Source organism: Anomaloglossus baeobatrachus, chromosome 5 (genome assembly GCF_048569485.1).
Source record: "Anomaloglossus baeobatrachus isolate aAnoBae1 chromosome 5, aAnoBae1.hap1, whole genome shotgun sequence".
Lineage (NCBI taxonomy): Eukaryota > Metazoa > Chordata > Amphibia > Anura > Aromobatidae > Anomaloglossus > Anomaloglossus baeobatrachus.
In genome coordinates, this window is record NC_134357.1 from 24,296,425 (window position 1) to 24,312,605 (window position 16,181).

Below are 16,181 nucleotides of genomic sequence, written 5' to 3' on the forward strand. Positions count from 1 at the left end.
GATGGATGGAGCCAAATACATGACCATTCTTGAAGAAAACCTGTTGGAGTCTGCAAAAGACCTGAGACTGGGACGGAGATTTGTCTTCCAACAAGACAATGATCCCAAACATAAAGCAAAATCTACAATGGAATGGTTCACAAATAAACATATCCAGGTGTTAGAATGGCCAAGTCACAGTCCAGACCTGAACCCAATCGAGAATCTGTGGAAAGAGCTGAAAACTGCTGTTCACAAACGCCTCCATCCAACCTCCCTCAGCTCCAGCTGTTTACAAAGGAAGAATGGGCCAGAATTTCATCCTCTCCATGTGCAACACTGATAGACACAAACCCCAAGAGACTTGTGCTGTAATCGCAGCAAAAGGGGGCGCTACAAAGTATTAAGTTAAAGGGGATGAATAATATTGCACGCCCCAATTTTCAGTTATTTATTTTTTACAAAAGTTTAAAATAGGCAATAAATTTCGCTCAACTTCACAATTGTGTCACTTGTTGTTGATTCTTCACCAGAACATTAACATTTTATCTTTATGTTTGAACCCTGAAATGTGGATAAAGGTTGAAATATTCAAGGGGGCTGAATACTTTCACAAACCACTGTATCACTCTTAATTTTGTCCTACGAGGATGCTGACATTATGTGGCGGTACAACAGTGCGGTATAACTTTATGTATCTGTGTTTCTTCCTTTCACCTTCGTGCCATGATCACAACGCAGACAATTTATAATCAAATCACAATTTATTTTGTCATCTTTTGGCTCATATTTCCAGTGTGTTTGTAGTGTGTTTGTGGGAGGGCAGAGCGGCGTCATAGGAGGCCTGAGGGGTAGAGGCAGTGATAGGTTTGTGCCGCCATGAAGCCCTTTGCCCTCTCACAAACAGCAGATTTGCCTGAGAACAACAGATTCCTAGGGAGGGTCCATGTGCAGCCCCTTCTTCAGTTCAGGGGTGACTGATATAAAGGAGGTAAACGTGAACGACCCTGCACACTCGCCTTTATGAAGCCCCCACTTTGCACCCCCTTTCAGACAAAGACGACCTACGGCTTTCAGTTACAACAAGTGGGGGGCTACAAAGGGATAGACGTCTCTCGCCCAAGCCTGCCAAAGACACTCCTCCCTCCAGTCCCTTCCTTGGGTGAGGAGAGGGTCTTGGGGTAGAGCGGACTCTGTGGGGTGTCCCGAGAGGTGAAGGACAAGGAGTATCGTCGATGAAGGCTGTGATTTCATCTCGAAAGAAGGAGTTGTGGATTCCGCTCCCCATGACCGGATGCCCTCCCATTCCGCCCTGCAGGAACTGGTGCAGGGAGCTGAGACCATCATCCACTTCTCCTCTTGATGGAAGCTGGTGGCGGCCCCAGGCTTGTATGTCATGACTGCGTCGAGGGGTGGAAGGGCTGCCTCCTCGTACCGATCCAGGCCCACCTCGTATATCATCCGAAGAAGACCACCTGAGCAAAAGTGGTGAGGAGCGAGGAGGAAACAGGTCCAGCTCATCATGGGACATTCTTCGGGACAGAGGAACCTAAGTGGAGGACGATAAATTACTCAATTTGTTGTTTTTTTACTAGTTTGTAACAAATAATTTTTAGGCCATGTACACACATTGAGTATTTGGTCAGTATTTTGCATCAGCATTTGTAGGAACGTATAGAAACCTGGGCACCATTTCTGCATTTGTTTACCCACGCCTGGTCTTGGTTAGAAATAGTGAGGTCAAAAACTCACCAAATACTCAACATGTGCACGAGGCCTTAATGTTTTTTCATACCTTTTTTGTTTATTTTTTTGTTTTTTTCTATAGAGAATCCCATGATAAAATCTATAAAAAACACCCGACCTAGAACATGTTGTATTCAGATAAACCAATGCCACGGACCCCAAAAAACAAATGTAGCACCCTTGAGACCATCAAGGTGCTACAATGTTCTGAATCTCCATAGGGATGCAGGGCCTACCCCCTTAGGGACCAAGAACCCAGGTAATCCCAGTTTTCACCAACAAATCCGCCATACAATGGTACCCAGCTAGGGTGGGACCAATGTATGGCCGCCTAGAGGTGGAGCCAGTCCAGTCCACTAGTTGACCAGGTGAGAGGGGCAGACTGTGGAGTGTAGTCAGTGAAAGTGTGAGACAGTGAAGGTGAAGGAGGTGACTGAGCAACGTCCTGACTCGGGTTGACGAGGACCTGGTACCCAGGAGAGTATATGCCGGTGGAGTACGGTGGAGTACTCACGGAACTACGCACCGCCAGGGTACAAGACCCTAGGACAGGAAAGAGCTCCAAGCCGACCTGTTAACACCTGCACAGCAAAGGGGACCATCAAGGACCTCGCCGACCCTAAAGAGTCCGAAGACTCAGTAGCAACGGGAGAACCGGGGTCAGGACCAGAGACTCCAACCCCACAGGGTTCACACTACCATCAAACGGACAGAGGTGGACAAAACACAAACCGGGGTGTTCCATACCAAGGGGACCCACTTACCAGAGACAGGTGCAGGGAAAGAAGATACCAGAGAACCAGACTGGCACTGGGCTGGGACGAAGGGGACCTGGAGGCGAAACCAGCCGGCCTCGGGCGACCAGTTAACAACAGTGAGTAAACCAGTTGCACTGAATACCTGTCTGGATTCCTTCTTCCAACACTCACTGCACCTTACACCCGCTTTGGTAACATCCTACTTGCGGAGGGCCCAAGTCATCAGAGCTGCACATTCCATCCGCCCCAGAAAAACCTACAGCGGCGGCTCCCTACACTTAGCCGCAACACCGCAAGTGGTGTCCCGAATAACTTTATTCACCAATCCCCTGCAAATATCCCCCATTACAAAAAGGGCCCAGGGCACGGAACTGGGTAACGGCCACCATCGTGACATTCCCCGTAGAGACACTGCCCAGAACCGAGTACTCCATATTCCTGGGTGCTACACTCATACATATTCACTGCTTCCCCCGCCCACTATCAGTCTGTTATTGGTTGCAGTCAGACCGTGCCCCCACCATGTCTGACAGTGTGTGTGATAGGTTGGAATTACACACGCTATGTACATCCTTATAGTGGTGTAACAATAATCATATAAATATACAAATTGGTGTAGGGTCCTCCCATATTGTGATACCCAGCACAAATGAAGCATACGGCTACAGGCTGCAGTCCCCGGCCCTACGCTTATCTTGGCTCTGTATCAAAAAAAGAAGAACCGCATATGACTTTTTAAAAAAAATTATTGAGATAAATAAATGAAAAAACAGCATGCAGTCGCCCCAATTTTGATCACCAGCCAAGATAAAGCCGACAGCTGGGGGCTGGTATTCTCAGTCTGGGGAGGCCCATGGTTATTAGGCCCCCCCAGCCTAAAAATAGCAGCCTGCAACCACCCAGAATTGTTGCATCCATTAGCCAAGATAAGCGCACGGCTGGGGCTGCAGCCTGTAGCTGTATGCTTCATCTGTGCTGGGTATCATAATATGGGAGAACCCTATGCTAAATTTTTATATTTTTTTGTTTATTGTTACACCACTATAGGGACGCAGACAGCATGTGTGATTCTAACCATTCAAAGACGCTGTCACACAGGGTAGAGGCGCGGTCTGACTGCAAGCAATCACACGCCGGGACTGATGGTGGGCGGGGGAAGCAGTGAATATGCATGAGAGGTAATGAGTGGACCTGGAAGCTGTATGACAGCCGCTCTATATAGTGATATTATCAAGACGATATATGGCGGTTGTATAGGTGAGCATTATTCTCTCACTACAAGTGTGGGGACCTACTTTCCTGCATGGCCAGGGCCATATTTCTTACAAAAACCTATATATACCACATTCTCCCCTAGAAGCAATCCATGAATTAATGCAAGTGTGACTCTACCTAAATCATCAATATTCAGGCTTCATGCACATGGCAAAGTGTAATATGGAGGTGTTGGATCTCCTAATACCGCCATATAGTGCACTATAATCCACTCTGGAAGGAAAGCTTCTTCCTATTTATTATGGCCATGCGCTTTCCTTCTTGCAGCTTCCATATTAAATTAGGGGCATCTGGAGGTGCAGTGTGGGACCGTCGATCTCTATTGAGGGCTATTAGGGTCCGAAAAACAGGGTAACGTCCTACTTATATGGGAAGCTGGCACCTCTGGCAGATGCCATCAGATATGCATACGTCACCTGGTGTCGATGAACCTGTAGGTACTGGCTCCGGTCTGTGGGCAAAAGCACGTGCCTTACAGGAAGAAATTTTCCATCTCTCAGGTCCCCTCCCAGGTAATGCGGTGGTCTCTTAATGGCGGCCCCATTGGAATCAAAGCGAACTTCACACAGACGGCCATCTGCAAAGTCATCTCGACCGCTGTCTGCGAGTGAAATAAAGAGAAGAAAACATATGCCATTAAGATAAGTGCTTCAGAAACTTATAGCTTCTTTATACTCCAGAGCTGCATTCATACGTCTGCTGATAGAAATAATACGCAAGCCTAATGACTGACTCCTAATAGCTAAGAACGGCCTCTATAACTCAAGGGAAACTGCTGTGCAGTGAACAAGGAAGAGGTACTGGGAGGCTTCAGCTCTGAGACATGCAGAATTTTGAATGCAGCTCTGAAGTATAATACAGGCTGGAAATCAATGACTCTGATGGGAAAATTGTCTTATACAGCATTACTCATACTGAAAATATACTGTAAGCTGACACATCACTAGTTACGAGTACCGAGCACCCGAGCATGGTAGTGCCCGCTCACCACTAGTTACGAGTACTGAGCACCCGAGCATGGTAGTGCCCGCTCATCACTACTTATGAGTACTGAACACCCGAGCATGGTAGTGCCCACTCATCACTAGTTACCAGTACTGAGCACCTGAGCATGGTAGTGCCCGCTCATCACTAGTTACCAGTACTGAGCACCTGAGCATGGTAGTGCCCGCTCATCACTAGTTACCAGTACTGAGCACCTGAGCATGGTAGTGCCCGCTCATCACTAGTTACCAGTACTGAGCACCTGAGCATGGTAGTGCCCGCTCATCACTAGTTACCAGTACTGAGCACCTGAGCATGGTAGTGCCCGCTCATCACTAGTTACCAGTACTGAGCACCCGAGCATGGTAGTGCCCGCTCATCACTAGTTACCAGTACTGAGCACCTGAGCATGGTAGTGCCCGCTCATCACTAGTTACCAGTACTGAGCACCTGAGCATGGTAGTGCCCGCTCATCACTAGTTACCAGTACTGAGCACACGAGCATGGTAGTGCCCGCTCATCACTAGTTACCAGTACTGAGCACACGAGCATGGTAGTGCCCGCTCATCACTAGTTACGAGTACTGAGCACCCGAGCATGGTAGTGCCCGCTCATCACTAGTTACGAGTACTGAGCACCCGAGCATGGTAGTGCCCACTCATCACTAGTTACGAGTACTGAGCACCCGAGCATGGTAGTGCCCGCTCATCTCTAGTTACGAGTACTGAGCACCCGAGCATGGTAGTGCCCGCTCATCACTAGTTACGAGTACTGAGCACCCGAGCATGGTAGTGCCCGCTCATCACTAGTTACGAGTAATGAGCACCCGAGCATGGTAGTGCTCACTCATCACTAGTTACGAGTACTGAGCACCCGAGCATGGTATTGCCCGCATATCACTAGTTACGAGTACTGAGCACCCGAGCATGGTAGTGCCCGCTCATCACTAGTTACGAGTAATGAGCACCCGAGCATGGTAGTGCTCACTCATCACTAGTTACGAGTACTGAGCACCCGAGCATGGTATTGCTCGCTCATCAATAGTTACCAGTACTGAGCACCCGACTGACACATCACTAGTTACGAGTACCGAGCACCCGAGCATGGTAGTGCCCTCTCATCACTAGTTACGAGTACTGAGCACCCGAGCATGGTAGTGCCCGCTCATCACTAGTTACGAGTACTGAGCACCCGAGCATGGTAGTGCCCGCTCATCACTAGTTACAAGTACAGAGCACCCGAGCATGGTAGTGCCCGCTCATCAATAGTTACCAGTACTGAGCACCTGAGCATGGTAGTGCCCGCTCATCAATAGTTACCAGTACTGAGCACCCGAGCATGGTAGTTGTCGCGGGCGGAGGAGGGGACGCTGCGCTCTCCCTCTGCTCGGGTCCGGCTGCCGCTGCTGCTGCGGCCTCTGCTGCTCGGTGGCTCGAGCGATGGGCCGGATCCCGGGGACTCGAGCGGCGCTCCTCGCCCGTGAGTGAAAAGGGGATTGGTTTTGGGGATTTATTGTTGTCCGTGACACCACCCACGGTTGTGGTGATTGTGTGGACACCACCGCTGCTCTGTATAGGGATCCCGGGAGCGGTGACAGGGAGCAGCTTTGTTGTTATTCCTCCCCTCCGTGGGTAGGGGGTGGTTGTCCCGGGGCCCGATGATGGGGTAGGGATGGATGGCAGGCCGGGTGCGGGGCCTGGTGAGGTGCAGGGTCGCGGGGGCAGCGCTGTGCCGTACGCCACGGTGGTACTCACTCAGCCTGAGACGTTGACACAGTTCTTGGTAAAACACACGGCTGGAAAGACGGTTCCCACGGACGGCTGCTGTTGCTTTTCCCCCGGTAGTTGGCGGTGACGGTCTCTGTCCCTGCACCTAGTGTAATGTTGGTAGCGATGGATTCCCACCGGTAACTCTTTGCCCGCAGGCGCTGGCCCTGAGAAACTGGTGCCTTGGCGGTGGCGGTGTCTCTCTCCTACGGTTGGACTGTTGCCTTCAATCGGGACTTAGTTGTTGGGAGACCCAGGAGGTCCCCTTCACTGACGGATTTGGCAAATTCACGGCGACTCCTAGCCTTGCCGGGATCCGAAAGGCCCCTGCCAATGGTGCTGGCTTCTCCTTGTATACCGGTCCGGTACCGCCGGGCTGTAACGGGGGCAGGGGGCGCCTCAGGGGGTGTAGTCGGGTCCCCTCGCCTTGTGGGCTGCAGGCTGGACCCCGGCCCGGCCGTTACTTGCACAACAGGTGTGTTGTTGGGGCAGAGTGTGGATGCATGGGGCCCATTCATGACAGCGTTCTTTCTGTGCTCTCCAGCTCCTTCTACACTTTCAGGAAAGAGACAATTGCAGGCAGCGGGTAAACCAAACACCGTTTTATTAAACAAAGCTTCCATCTTTCTGTTTGCAGCAGGCTTACTTTAGTACGTTACAAGTTACAAGTCCTTTTCTACAAAAACGGTTTCCTTCTTCTCTACGGGCACTTTCCTTTGCCTGCAGGGGCCAATTGTTATCCCCCTAGCAGTGGTACTCCTATCCTGATTTTAGTCCAGCCCTTTCCCAGGGATTTGTATTGAACTAGGGGACGGCTCCAGTACTCACTACCAACTCCGGATTAGCTCCAACTTCTCCGCTCCACTGCCACAGCACCCACTCCTGCACTCAGCCCCGGCACTTCTCCTCAGCTTACTCTCCTGTTACATCTCACAGCACACTGCTCTGCATTCAGAGCCCAACCCCCCTTCTCTTCCCTCCTAGGCTGCCCTGCCCCTTCCTTCCCTGTCACTGTTACCAGGGGAACCACTCACTACACTGGCACCTAGGGGGGGAGAACCGTACATAACACACAACATTGTACAATGTGCCACCATACTCCTGTGGCGTCTTCAGGGGGTCTCCACACTAGGGGTCCGTCCACCCCTTACATTCCTCCCCTCTTTAACCTCAGCCTCCTGGCGAGGTTCCGCACCTGCAAGACAACGCATATGGAAAACACACACACGTTTCTTCAGCAGTATTCTTTTTCTTTCTTATCAATAAAAAAACATTTTAAAACTAACGTATCAAAGCACACCAGATTGGCACACAAGTCCGGTGCCCGGAGTCCCTCCAGGGGAGCTCCCGGTCTTGGCTGATCTTCTGCCCGGAGGCTCTCCTCAAGCGCTCCCGGTCTTAGATGAGCCGCGACCAACAGAAACAAAAGGGTTCTTTACTTAACAGTCGCGGGAGATGTCCATGCATAGTCCCTGCATTCTTCTATTCCCGGGTTCAGTTCTTTTAACGTAGCTTTAACCATAAACACTCACCGGCTTCCAACAGTACCAGCTTTCGACAACAAACAGATCTTTTTCTTCCGGATGATTAACCCTCACGCTGGGTGGTATGCACGCAGCCATTCAGCCCGCTGGGCCCTCACATGGTCGGAGAGGGACTGTCCAGGTAAGCGGGGTAGCCTACGAAACGGCTCATAACCCGGTGGCTCCGGTACTTCCTTCTCCGGTTCAGGCCCTTCAGCCTCCTGCGGGGGTGAGGGGGTAGCTGGACGGGACCGCAGTGGGCTGCCGACAACAACTACCGGGTGCGACACCATACTCTGATGTATCACCAGTAATGCCGATGCTTCTCTTGGCTTGTCTCCAGCCGTAGGTTCGGTGGCCGCTTTTGGCGCGACCGTCAGGGTACTCTTCAGCCCACAGGCTTCAGCGAGCGCTTGCTTATGCTGAGCGCGCCACGCTCTGTTCTCCATTCTGCTTGGTCCAGGTATTGGAGTTTGCTTCTTCTTCCACTGCCGAGGTTGCAATCGCGCCGGGGAAGGTGGAGGCGGTTCTTCTTTTCCCGCTTCTGCCCATACTCCGCCCCTGGCCTCACCCACCATCTTGTGGCCTGTTCAGTACATCAGGCACCACTTGGTCTCTGCTCGGGGTTTCTCCCCGCGCAGGTTCGAATCCTGCCGACTACGCCAAAATGTAACGGGGGCAGGGGGCGCCTCAGGGAGTGTAGTTGGGTCCCCTCGCCTTGTGGGCCGCAGGCTGAACCCCGGCCCGGCCGTCACTTGCAAAGCAGGTGTGTTGTTGGGGCAGAGTGTGGATGCATGGGGCCCATTCATGACAGCGTTCCTTCTGTGCTCTCCAGCTCCTTCTTCACTTTCAGGAAAGAGACAATTGCAGGCAGCGGGTAAACCAAACACCGTTTTATTAAACAAAGCTTCCATCTTTCTGTTTGCAGCAGTCTTACTTTAGTACGTTACAAGTTACAAGTCCTTTTCTACAAAAACGGTTTCCATTTTCTCTACGGGCACTTTCCTTTGCCTGCAGGGGCCAATTGTTATCCCCCTAGCAGTGGTACTCCTATCCCGATTTTAGTCCAGCCCTTGATTTGTATTGAACTAGGGGACGGCTCCAGTACTCACTACCGGCTCCGGATTAGCTCCAACTTCTTCGCTCCACTGCCACAGCACCCACTCCTGCACTCTGCCCCGGCACTTCTCCTCAGCTTACTCTCCTGTTACATTCCCAGCACACTGCCCTGCATTCAGAGCCCAACCCCCCTTCTCTTCCCTCCTAGGCTGCCCTGCCCCTTCCTTCCCTGTCACTGTTACCAGGGGAACCACTCACTACACTGGCACCTAGGGGGGGAAGAACCGCACATAACACATAACATGGTACAATGTGCCACCATACTCCTGTGGCATCTTCAGGGGGGGAAAAATGTCTTCTCCACACTAGGGGTCCGTCCACCCCTTACATTGCCACCACCCGTCCACGGTCCTTTCGGAAACCTCCGATCAGCCTCTCCTGCAGACGGTTACCACCGTCTGCTAACCTTGCTGTCTCAGTCCGGGGCGCACACCCGGACCAACTTCAGGCTTCCAAACTGTCACTTTTCCTCTTTCCACTTCAACTCCTCTCACTTGCTCCTCTACCACTCTCCTCCTAAACTCCTCTGCCTGGTTTTCCCGCCTCCAGGACTGTGAACTCCTCGGTGGGCGGAGCCAACCGCCTGGCCCACCCCCTGGTGTGGACACCAGTCCCCGGAGGAAGGCAACAAGGATTTCAGGTTTAGCTTTGGTGTACCTATCCGGGGTGTAGGGTGTGGTGGTGTCATTACCTGTGACCCCTAGCTTGCCCAGGGCGTCACATTCCCCCTTAGCAAAATGCAGACCGTCCGCGGGCTGCCCGTCCAACACCGGTTTTATTTTTCTGAAAAAGATGAAAAACGGTAACACATACAATTATAGCAACATCATCCCACAACGGGAGTCACTTTTCTTAAACGTTACAAACGGTTTCAAACGGTTACGGCTTCCGCTCTCACCCACCCAAGTAACCTGGCCCTGATGCTGCCCCTAAGAAACAGGCAGCACCCCTTGACCCCAGTCCTGAACCAAGTCACCCGAGCGGGATCTGTCCTTCCCCTCCAGAGGGTAGCCACCGGTTCCGGTGGTGGCTGGGCCCCAGCCTACTCCACTGCGGGCCCTCCCTCCAACCTGCCTCTCCGGAGGCGGTAACGGTAAGCTGCAACAAAACATATTTACATGCCACTAACGTTTGTGGTTGCCCTGCAAGTTCACGGGCTTGTCCGTAAGGAGTCCTTTACGCAACCTTTCAAGCAGTCCCCACGGGGACAACGGTGCCGGCAACGGCCGGCTCAATCACGGTTGCTGACAATCAGATGAGACTTCGGTGATCATTTTCATTTTCTCATAACTCTCAAAACTTTTTAAACACACACAGGTGGTCCCAACGGGGACGGTGCAACGGTGCTCCGCTGCCATCACTCTGATTCTTCAGCATCACCTGAGGGAGGGGGTGCGGCGCTCACACGAGCCTCCTGGCTGCCCCTTAGCTTTGGATCCAGCGCAAACCACCCCCTCTCCCCGCAGTGCCGGGTGTACTGTACAAGGTCCCCTGGCATCAGGTTGCGGCCTGGGTGCTCTTCTAGCAGGTGAGCATTAACATCCCGCCGGGCTATAAACACTTCGGCCTCCAGGCCTGGTTCATAAATTAATCCATAGCCCCGGCGGACATCAAACCGCCTCACCTGCCCCTCGTACAGCGGTCCCCGGACACGGAAGGTCGCTTGTCTCAGGCTCTCCTTCTCCCGTATCGTACGGGCCACCATCTCCGCCTTCCTTCTTTCTCTCTCCTCGATTTCCAGGCCCAGCGGTACCGGCTCCCTGTCCCAGTACGGCGCTGCTGCGAGCTCCGGCACACGGGTCGGGCCCCGCGAGACCTCTCGGACACTGCCCACTACTGTTGATCTGGGCGGCAGGTCCCGCGGTGACTTGGCCTTGGACGCCACCTTGCAGCGGCAACCCGGCGCAACCTCAGCCGAGGTGTGGGGGATGGGCACAGGGGCTTTCCTCTGCTGGGCCTTCGGCACGGAGCGGACTGTCGGCTCCGGCTCGGGGGGTTTCTCGGGGGACGCCTCCGGTTCTGACTTCGGGGCTTTCCACGGCAGCACCTCCGGTCGGCTCCGGGCTCCGGCTACAGGTTGGCCCGCCGGGGCGGGCATGCTGGGTATCGCTACCGGTTGCAGTGGTAGCAGGCCTAGTGGCGGGGTCACGGCTTCCGGGACGGGTGGCGAGGGAGGTAGCAGGGTGAGAGGGTTTAGACCGGGTCCCGCAGTCGCGATGACCGGCCCTTCAAGGGCATCGGGGTGTGGGTCACTCACCCTCCCTTCCTCAGCTTTCTCCTCGCGTCTCCGCACGGCCGCTATAACCTCCGCCATGTCGGTCTCCCACTCCTCCATGAGGAGCTGCATTTTGACCTGCAGCCTCTGGTAGAGCTGCGCGGTCCTGATCTCCACCCACGCTGCGGTTCCAGGCGCGGGGGCTACGGTGCTTCGGGACGGCATCCACATGTTGCTGGCGGCCTCTCCCAGGAACAAGATGGCTGCAGAGTCCTGGCGTCCCTGCCTTTATAGCCGCGGCTACATGCGACCAGTCGCCATTTCATCCCCCTTAGCCTCTTTTCGGCTCCTCCTCTATCAGGGCGGGGTTTTGGCCTTCGCGCCTCCACTACTCGTGGAGACGCTCGAGCGGGAACTTTTCGCGCCAAAGATGGCGGCTTCTGAAATGTTCCGGCCGGACACCTCTGGCGATAACAAGGCGCACCTCTACCCAACGGCAGAGCGGTAAGATCCTGTTCGTGACGCCAAGTTGTCGCGGGCGGAGGAGGGGACGCTGCGCTCTCCCTCTGCTCGGGTCCGGCTGCCGCTGCTGCTGCGGCCTCTGCTGCTCGGTGGCTCGAGCGATGGGCCGGATCCCGGGGACTCGAGCGGCGCTCCTCACCGGTGAGTGAAAAGGGGATTGGTTTTGGGGATTTATTGTTGTCCGTGACACCACCCACGGTTGTGGTGATTGTGTGGACACCACCGCTGCTCTGTATGGGGATCCCGGGAGCGGTGACAGGGAGCAGCTTTGTTGTTATTCCTCCCCTCCGTGGGTAGGGGGTTGATTGTCCCGGGGCCCGATGATGGGGTAGGGATGGATGGCAGGCCGGGTGCGGGGCCTGGTGAGGTGCAGGGTCGCGGGGGCAGCGCTGTGCCGTACGGCACGGTGGTACTCACTCAGCCTGAGACGGTGACACAGTTCTTGGTAAAACACACGGCTGGAAAGACGGTTCCCATGGACGGCTGCTGTTGCTTTTCCCCGGTAGTTGGCAGTGACGGTCTCTGTCCCTGCACCTAGTGTAATGTTGGTAGCGATGGATTCCCACAGGTAACCCGCTCCCCGGCTTGGATATGGGCCGGAGGAGCCCTACTTTGCCCGCAGGCACTGGCCCTGAGAAACTGGTGCCCTGGCGGTGGCGGTGTCTCTCTCCTACGGTTGGACTGTTGCCTTCAATCAGTTGTTGGGAGACCCAGGAGGTCCCCTTCACTGACGGATTTGGCAAATTCACGGCGACTCCTAGCCTTGCCGGGATCCGAAAGGCCCCTGCCAATGGTGCTGGCTTCTCCTTGTATACCAGTCCGGTACTGCCGGGCCACCACCCGTCCACAGTCCTTTCGGCAACCTCCGATCAGCCTCTCCTGCAGACGGTCACCGCCGTCTGCTAACCTTGCTGTCTCAGTCCGGGGCACACACCCGGACCAACTTCAGGCTTCCAAACTGTCACTTTTCCTCTTTCCACTTCAACTCCTCTCACTTGCTCCTCTACCACTCTCCTCCTAAACTCCTCTGCCTGGTTTTCCCGCCTCCAGGACTGTGTACTCCTCGGTGGGTGGAGCCAACCGCCTGGCCCACCCCCTGGTGTGGACACCAGCCCCCGGAGGAAGGCAACAAGGATTTCAGGTTTAGCTTTAGTGTACCTATCCGGGGTGTAGGGTGTGGTGGTGTCATTACCTGTGACCCCTGGCTTGTCCAGGGCGTCACATAGTGCCCGCTCATCACTAGTTACTAGTACAGAGCAACTGAGCATGGTAGTGCCCGTTCATCACTTCTCTTTCCCTCTCCTGCCTAGTTGAAAGTCTCAACAGCCTGTGATTGTGATTCTTGCAGGTTGTTGTAACTTAAGGAACAGGGTGTCAATGTGCAGAGAACAGGTCAGACACGGCACAGGCCAAGCTCTGCTTACAATGGCTTCCTCTTCACTGCCGGTGTGACGCCCTGGGCAAGCCAGGGGTCACAGGTCATCACACCACCACACCCTACATCCCAGTTAGGAACACCAAGGCTACTAAAATCCTTGTTGCCTTCCTCCAGGGGCTGATGTTCACACCAGGGGGTGGGCCAGGCGGTTGGCTTCGCCCACCGAGGAGTTCACAGCCCTGGAGGCGGGAAGAACCAGGCAGATAGTTCAGGGGAGTGAAGTAGAAGGAAGTGGTAGAGGAGCTAAGTGAAAGTGAAGTAGTAGTGGAGCAAAGAAGAAAAGAGTAAAAGTGAGAGCAGAAAGGCCTGAAGGTGGTCCGGCTAAGTGCAGGACAGTGTCAGCAAGGTCAGCAACAGAGGTGATTGTCTGGAGGGGGACTGCTCGGAGGTTGCTGGAAGGACCGCGGACGGGTAGTGGCCCGGCAGTCTGGAGCAGTATACGAAGGACAGTCAGCACCAAGGCAGGGGCCTCTCGGACCCCGGCAAGGCTAGGAGTCGCCATAATTTGCCGAATCCGTCAGTGAAGGGGACGTCTGTCTCCAAACAACCAAGTTCCGACTGAAGGCAAAAGTCCAACCATTAAGGAGGAACACCGCCACCGCCAGGGCACCAGTTCCTCGGGGCCAGCGTCTGCGGGCAAAGTAGGGCTCCTCTGGCCCATATCCAAGCCGGGGAGCGGGTTACCGGTGGGAACCCATCGCTACCAACAAAGAAACATTAGGTGCAGGTCAAAGGGACATCACCGTTACCTACTGGGAGAGCAAGTGCAGCCGTCCGTGGGAACCGTCTTTCCAGCCGTGTGTTTTACCGAGAACTGTGTCACCGTCTCAGGCTGAGTGAGTACCACAGTGCCGCAAGGCACAGCGCTGCCCCCGCGTCCCTGCACCCCTCCAAGCCCTGCATCTCCCACCTCATCACTGGGCCCCGGGATCACCATCCCCTACCCACGGAGGGGCAACACAACAACTGGCTGCTCCCCCACCATCACTCCCGGGAGCCCCATACAGAGCAGCGGTGGTGCTAACAAATCACCACAACCGTGGGTGGCGTCACGGACAATAGACTATATCCCAAAACCCAATCCCCTTTCACTCACGGGCGAGGAGCGCCGCTCGAGAACCCCCGGGATCCGGCCCACCGCTCGAGCCACCACTGAGCAGCAGCAGCCGGACCCGAGCAGAGGGGTGAGCGAGGTGCCGGCACCCTCCTCCCCGCCCGCGACACCGGTATGTCATCTGAAAGTGTGTAACTGTATGTAAGAGTGTGAGTATCTGTATATATCTGTATGTATTGTGTGTGTCAATTTATGTATAGTGGGGAAAAAAGGATTTATTCAGCCCCCAAATGTGCAAGTTTTCCCACTTATAAAGATTATTATTATTATTATTATTTATTATTATAGCGCCATTTATTCCATGGCGCTATAATAATAATAATAATAAGATGAGGTTTGCCTGTAATTGACATCATAGGTGACCACAACTATGAGAGACAAAATGAGAAAACAAATAAGTATTTAGTCACGTAAAAACATGCAAGATTTCTGTCTCTCACAGACCTGTAACTTCTTCTTTGAGAGGCTCCTCTGTCCTCCACTCATTACCTGTAGTAATGGCTCCTGTTTGAACTTGTTATCAGTAAAAAAGACACCACAACCTCAAACAGTCACACTCCAAACTCCACTATGGGGAAGACCAAAGAGCTGTTGAAGGACACCAGAAACAAAATTGTAGCCCTGCACCAGGCTGGGAAGACTGAATCTGCAATAGGCAAGCAGCTTGGTGTGATGAAATCAACTGTGGGAGCAATAATAAGAAAATGGAAGGCATACAAGACCACTGATAATCTCCCTCGATCTGGCGCTCCATGCAAGATTTCACCCCGTGGGGGTCAAAATAATCCCAAGAACGATGAGCAAAAATCCCAGAACCACACAGGGGACTTAGTGAATGACCTGTATGGAGCTGGGACCACTGTAACAAAGGCTACCATCAGTAACACACTACGCTGTCAGGGACTCAGATCCTGTATTGCCAGACGTGTTCCCCTGCTTCAGCCAGTACATGTCCGGGCCCGTCTGAAGTTTGCTAAAGAGCATTTGGATTATGCAGAAGCGTATTGGGAGAATGTCACATGGTCTGATGAAACCAAAGTAGAACTGTTTGGTAGAAACACAACTCGTCATGTTTGGAGGAAAGAGAATACTGAGTTGCATCCAAAGAACACCATACCTACTGTGAAGCATGGTGGTGGGAACATCATACTTTGGGACAGTTTCTTTACAAAGGGACCAAGACGATTGATCCGTGTACATGAAAGAATGAATGGGGCCATGTATTGTGAGATTTTGAGTGCAAACCTCCTTTTATCAGCAAGGAATATAAGGATGAAACATGGCTGGGTCTTTCAGCATAATAATGATCCCAAGCACACCGCCAGGGCAACGAAGGAGTGGCTTCATAAGAAGCATATGAAGGTCCTGCAGTGGCCTAGCAAGTCTCCAGATCTCAACCCCATAGAAAACCTTTGGAGGGATTTGTAGGTCCGTGTTGCTCAGCAACCAGCCCAAAATATGTGTTCTAGAGGAGATCTGCATGGAGGAATGGGCCAACATACTACCAACAGTGTGCGCCAGCCTTGAGAAGACTTACAGAAAATGTCTGACCTCTGTCATTGCCAACAAAGGATATAGAACAAAATATTGAGATGAACTTTTGTTATTGACCAAATACTTATTTTCCACTATAATTTGCAACAAAAATCTTCCCAAATCAGATGCGGTGATTTTTTTGATTTTGTTTCTCTCATAGTTGTGGTCACCTATGATGTCAATTACAGGCAAATCTCATCTTTATA

At 53.1% G+C, this 16,181-nt stretch overlaps 1 protein-coding gene across 2 annotated transcripts in view; it reads right to left on the reverse strand.

The window, feature by feature from the left end:
- Window positions 1–724: 724 nt before the first annotated feature.
- The window catches only part of GPR162 (G protein-coupled receptor 162), a 67,024-nt gene continuing 51,567 nt past the window's right edge, over window positions 725–16,181 (reverse strand). For both annotated transcript variants that reach the window (XM_075348299.1, XM_075348298.1), the window contains 2 exons: window positions 4,175–4,359; window positions 725–1,528 (listed from right to left, as the gene is read on the reverse strand). In XM_075348299.1, the coding sequence (XP_075204414.1) occupies window positions 1,001–1,528; window positions 4,175–4,359 (713 nt within the window). In that variant the 3' untranslated portion in view covers window positions 725–1,000. The remainder of the gene's footprint in view (window positions 1,529–4,174; window positions 4,360–16,181) is intronic.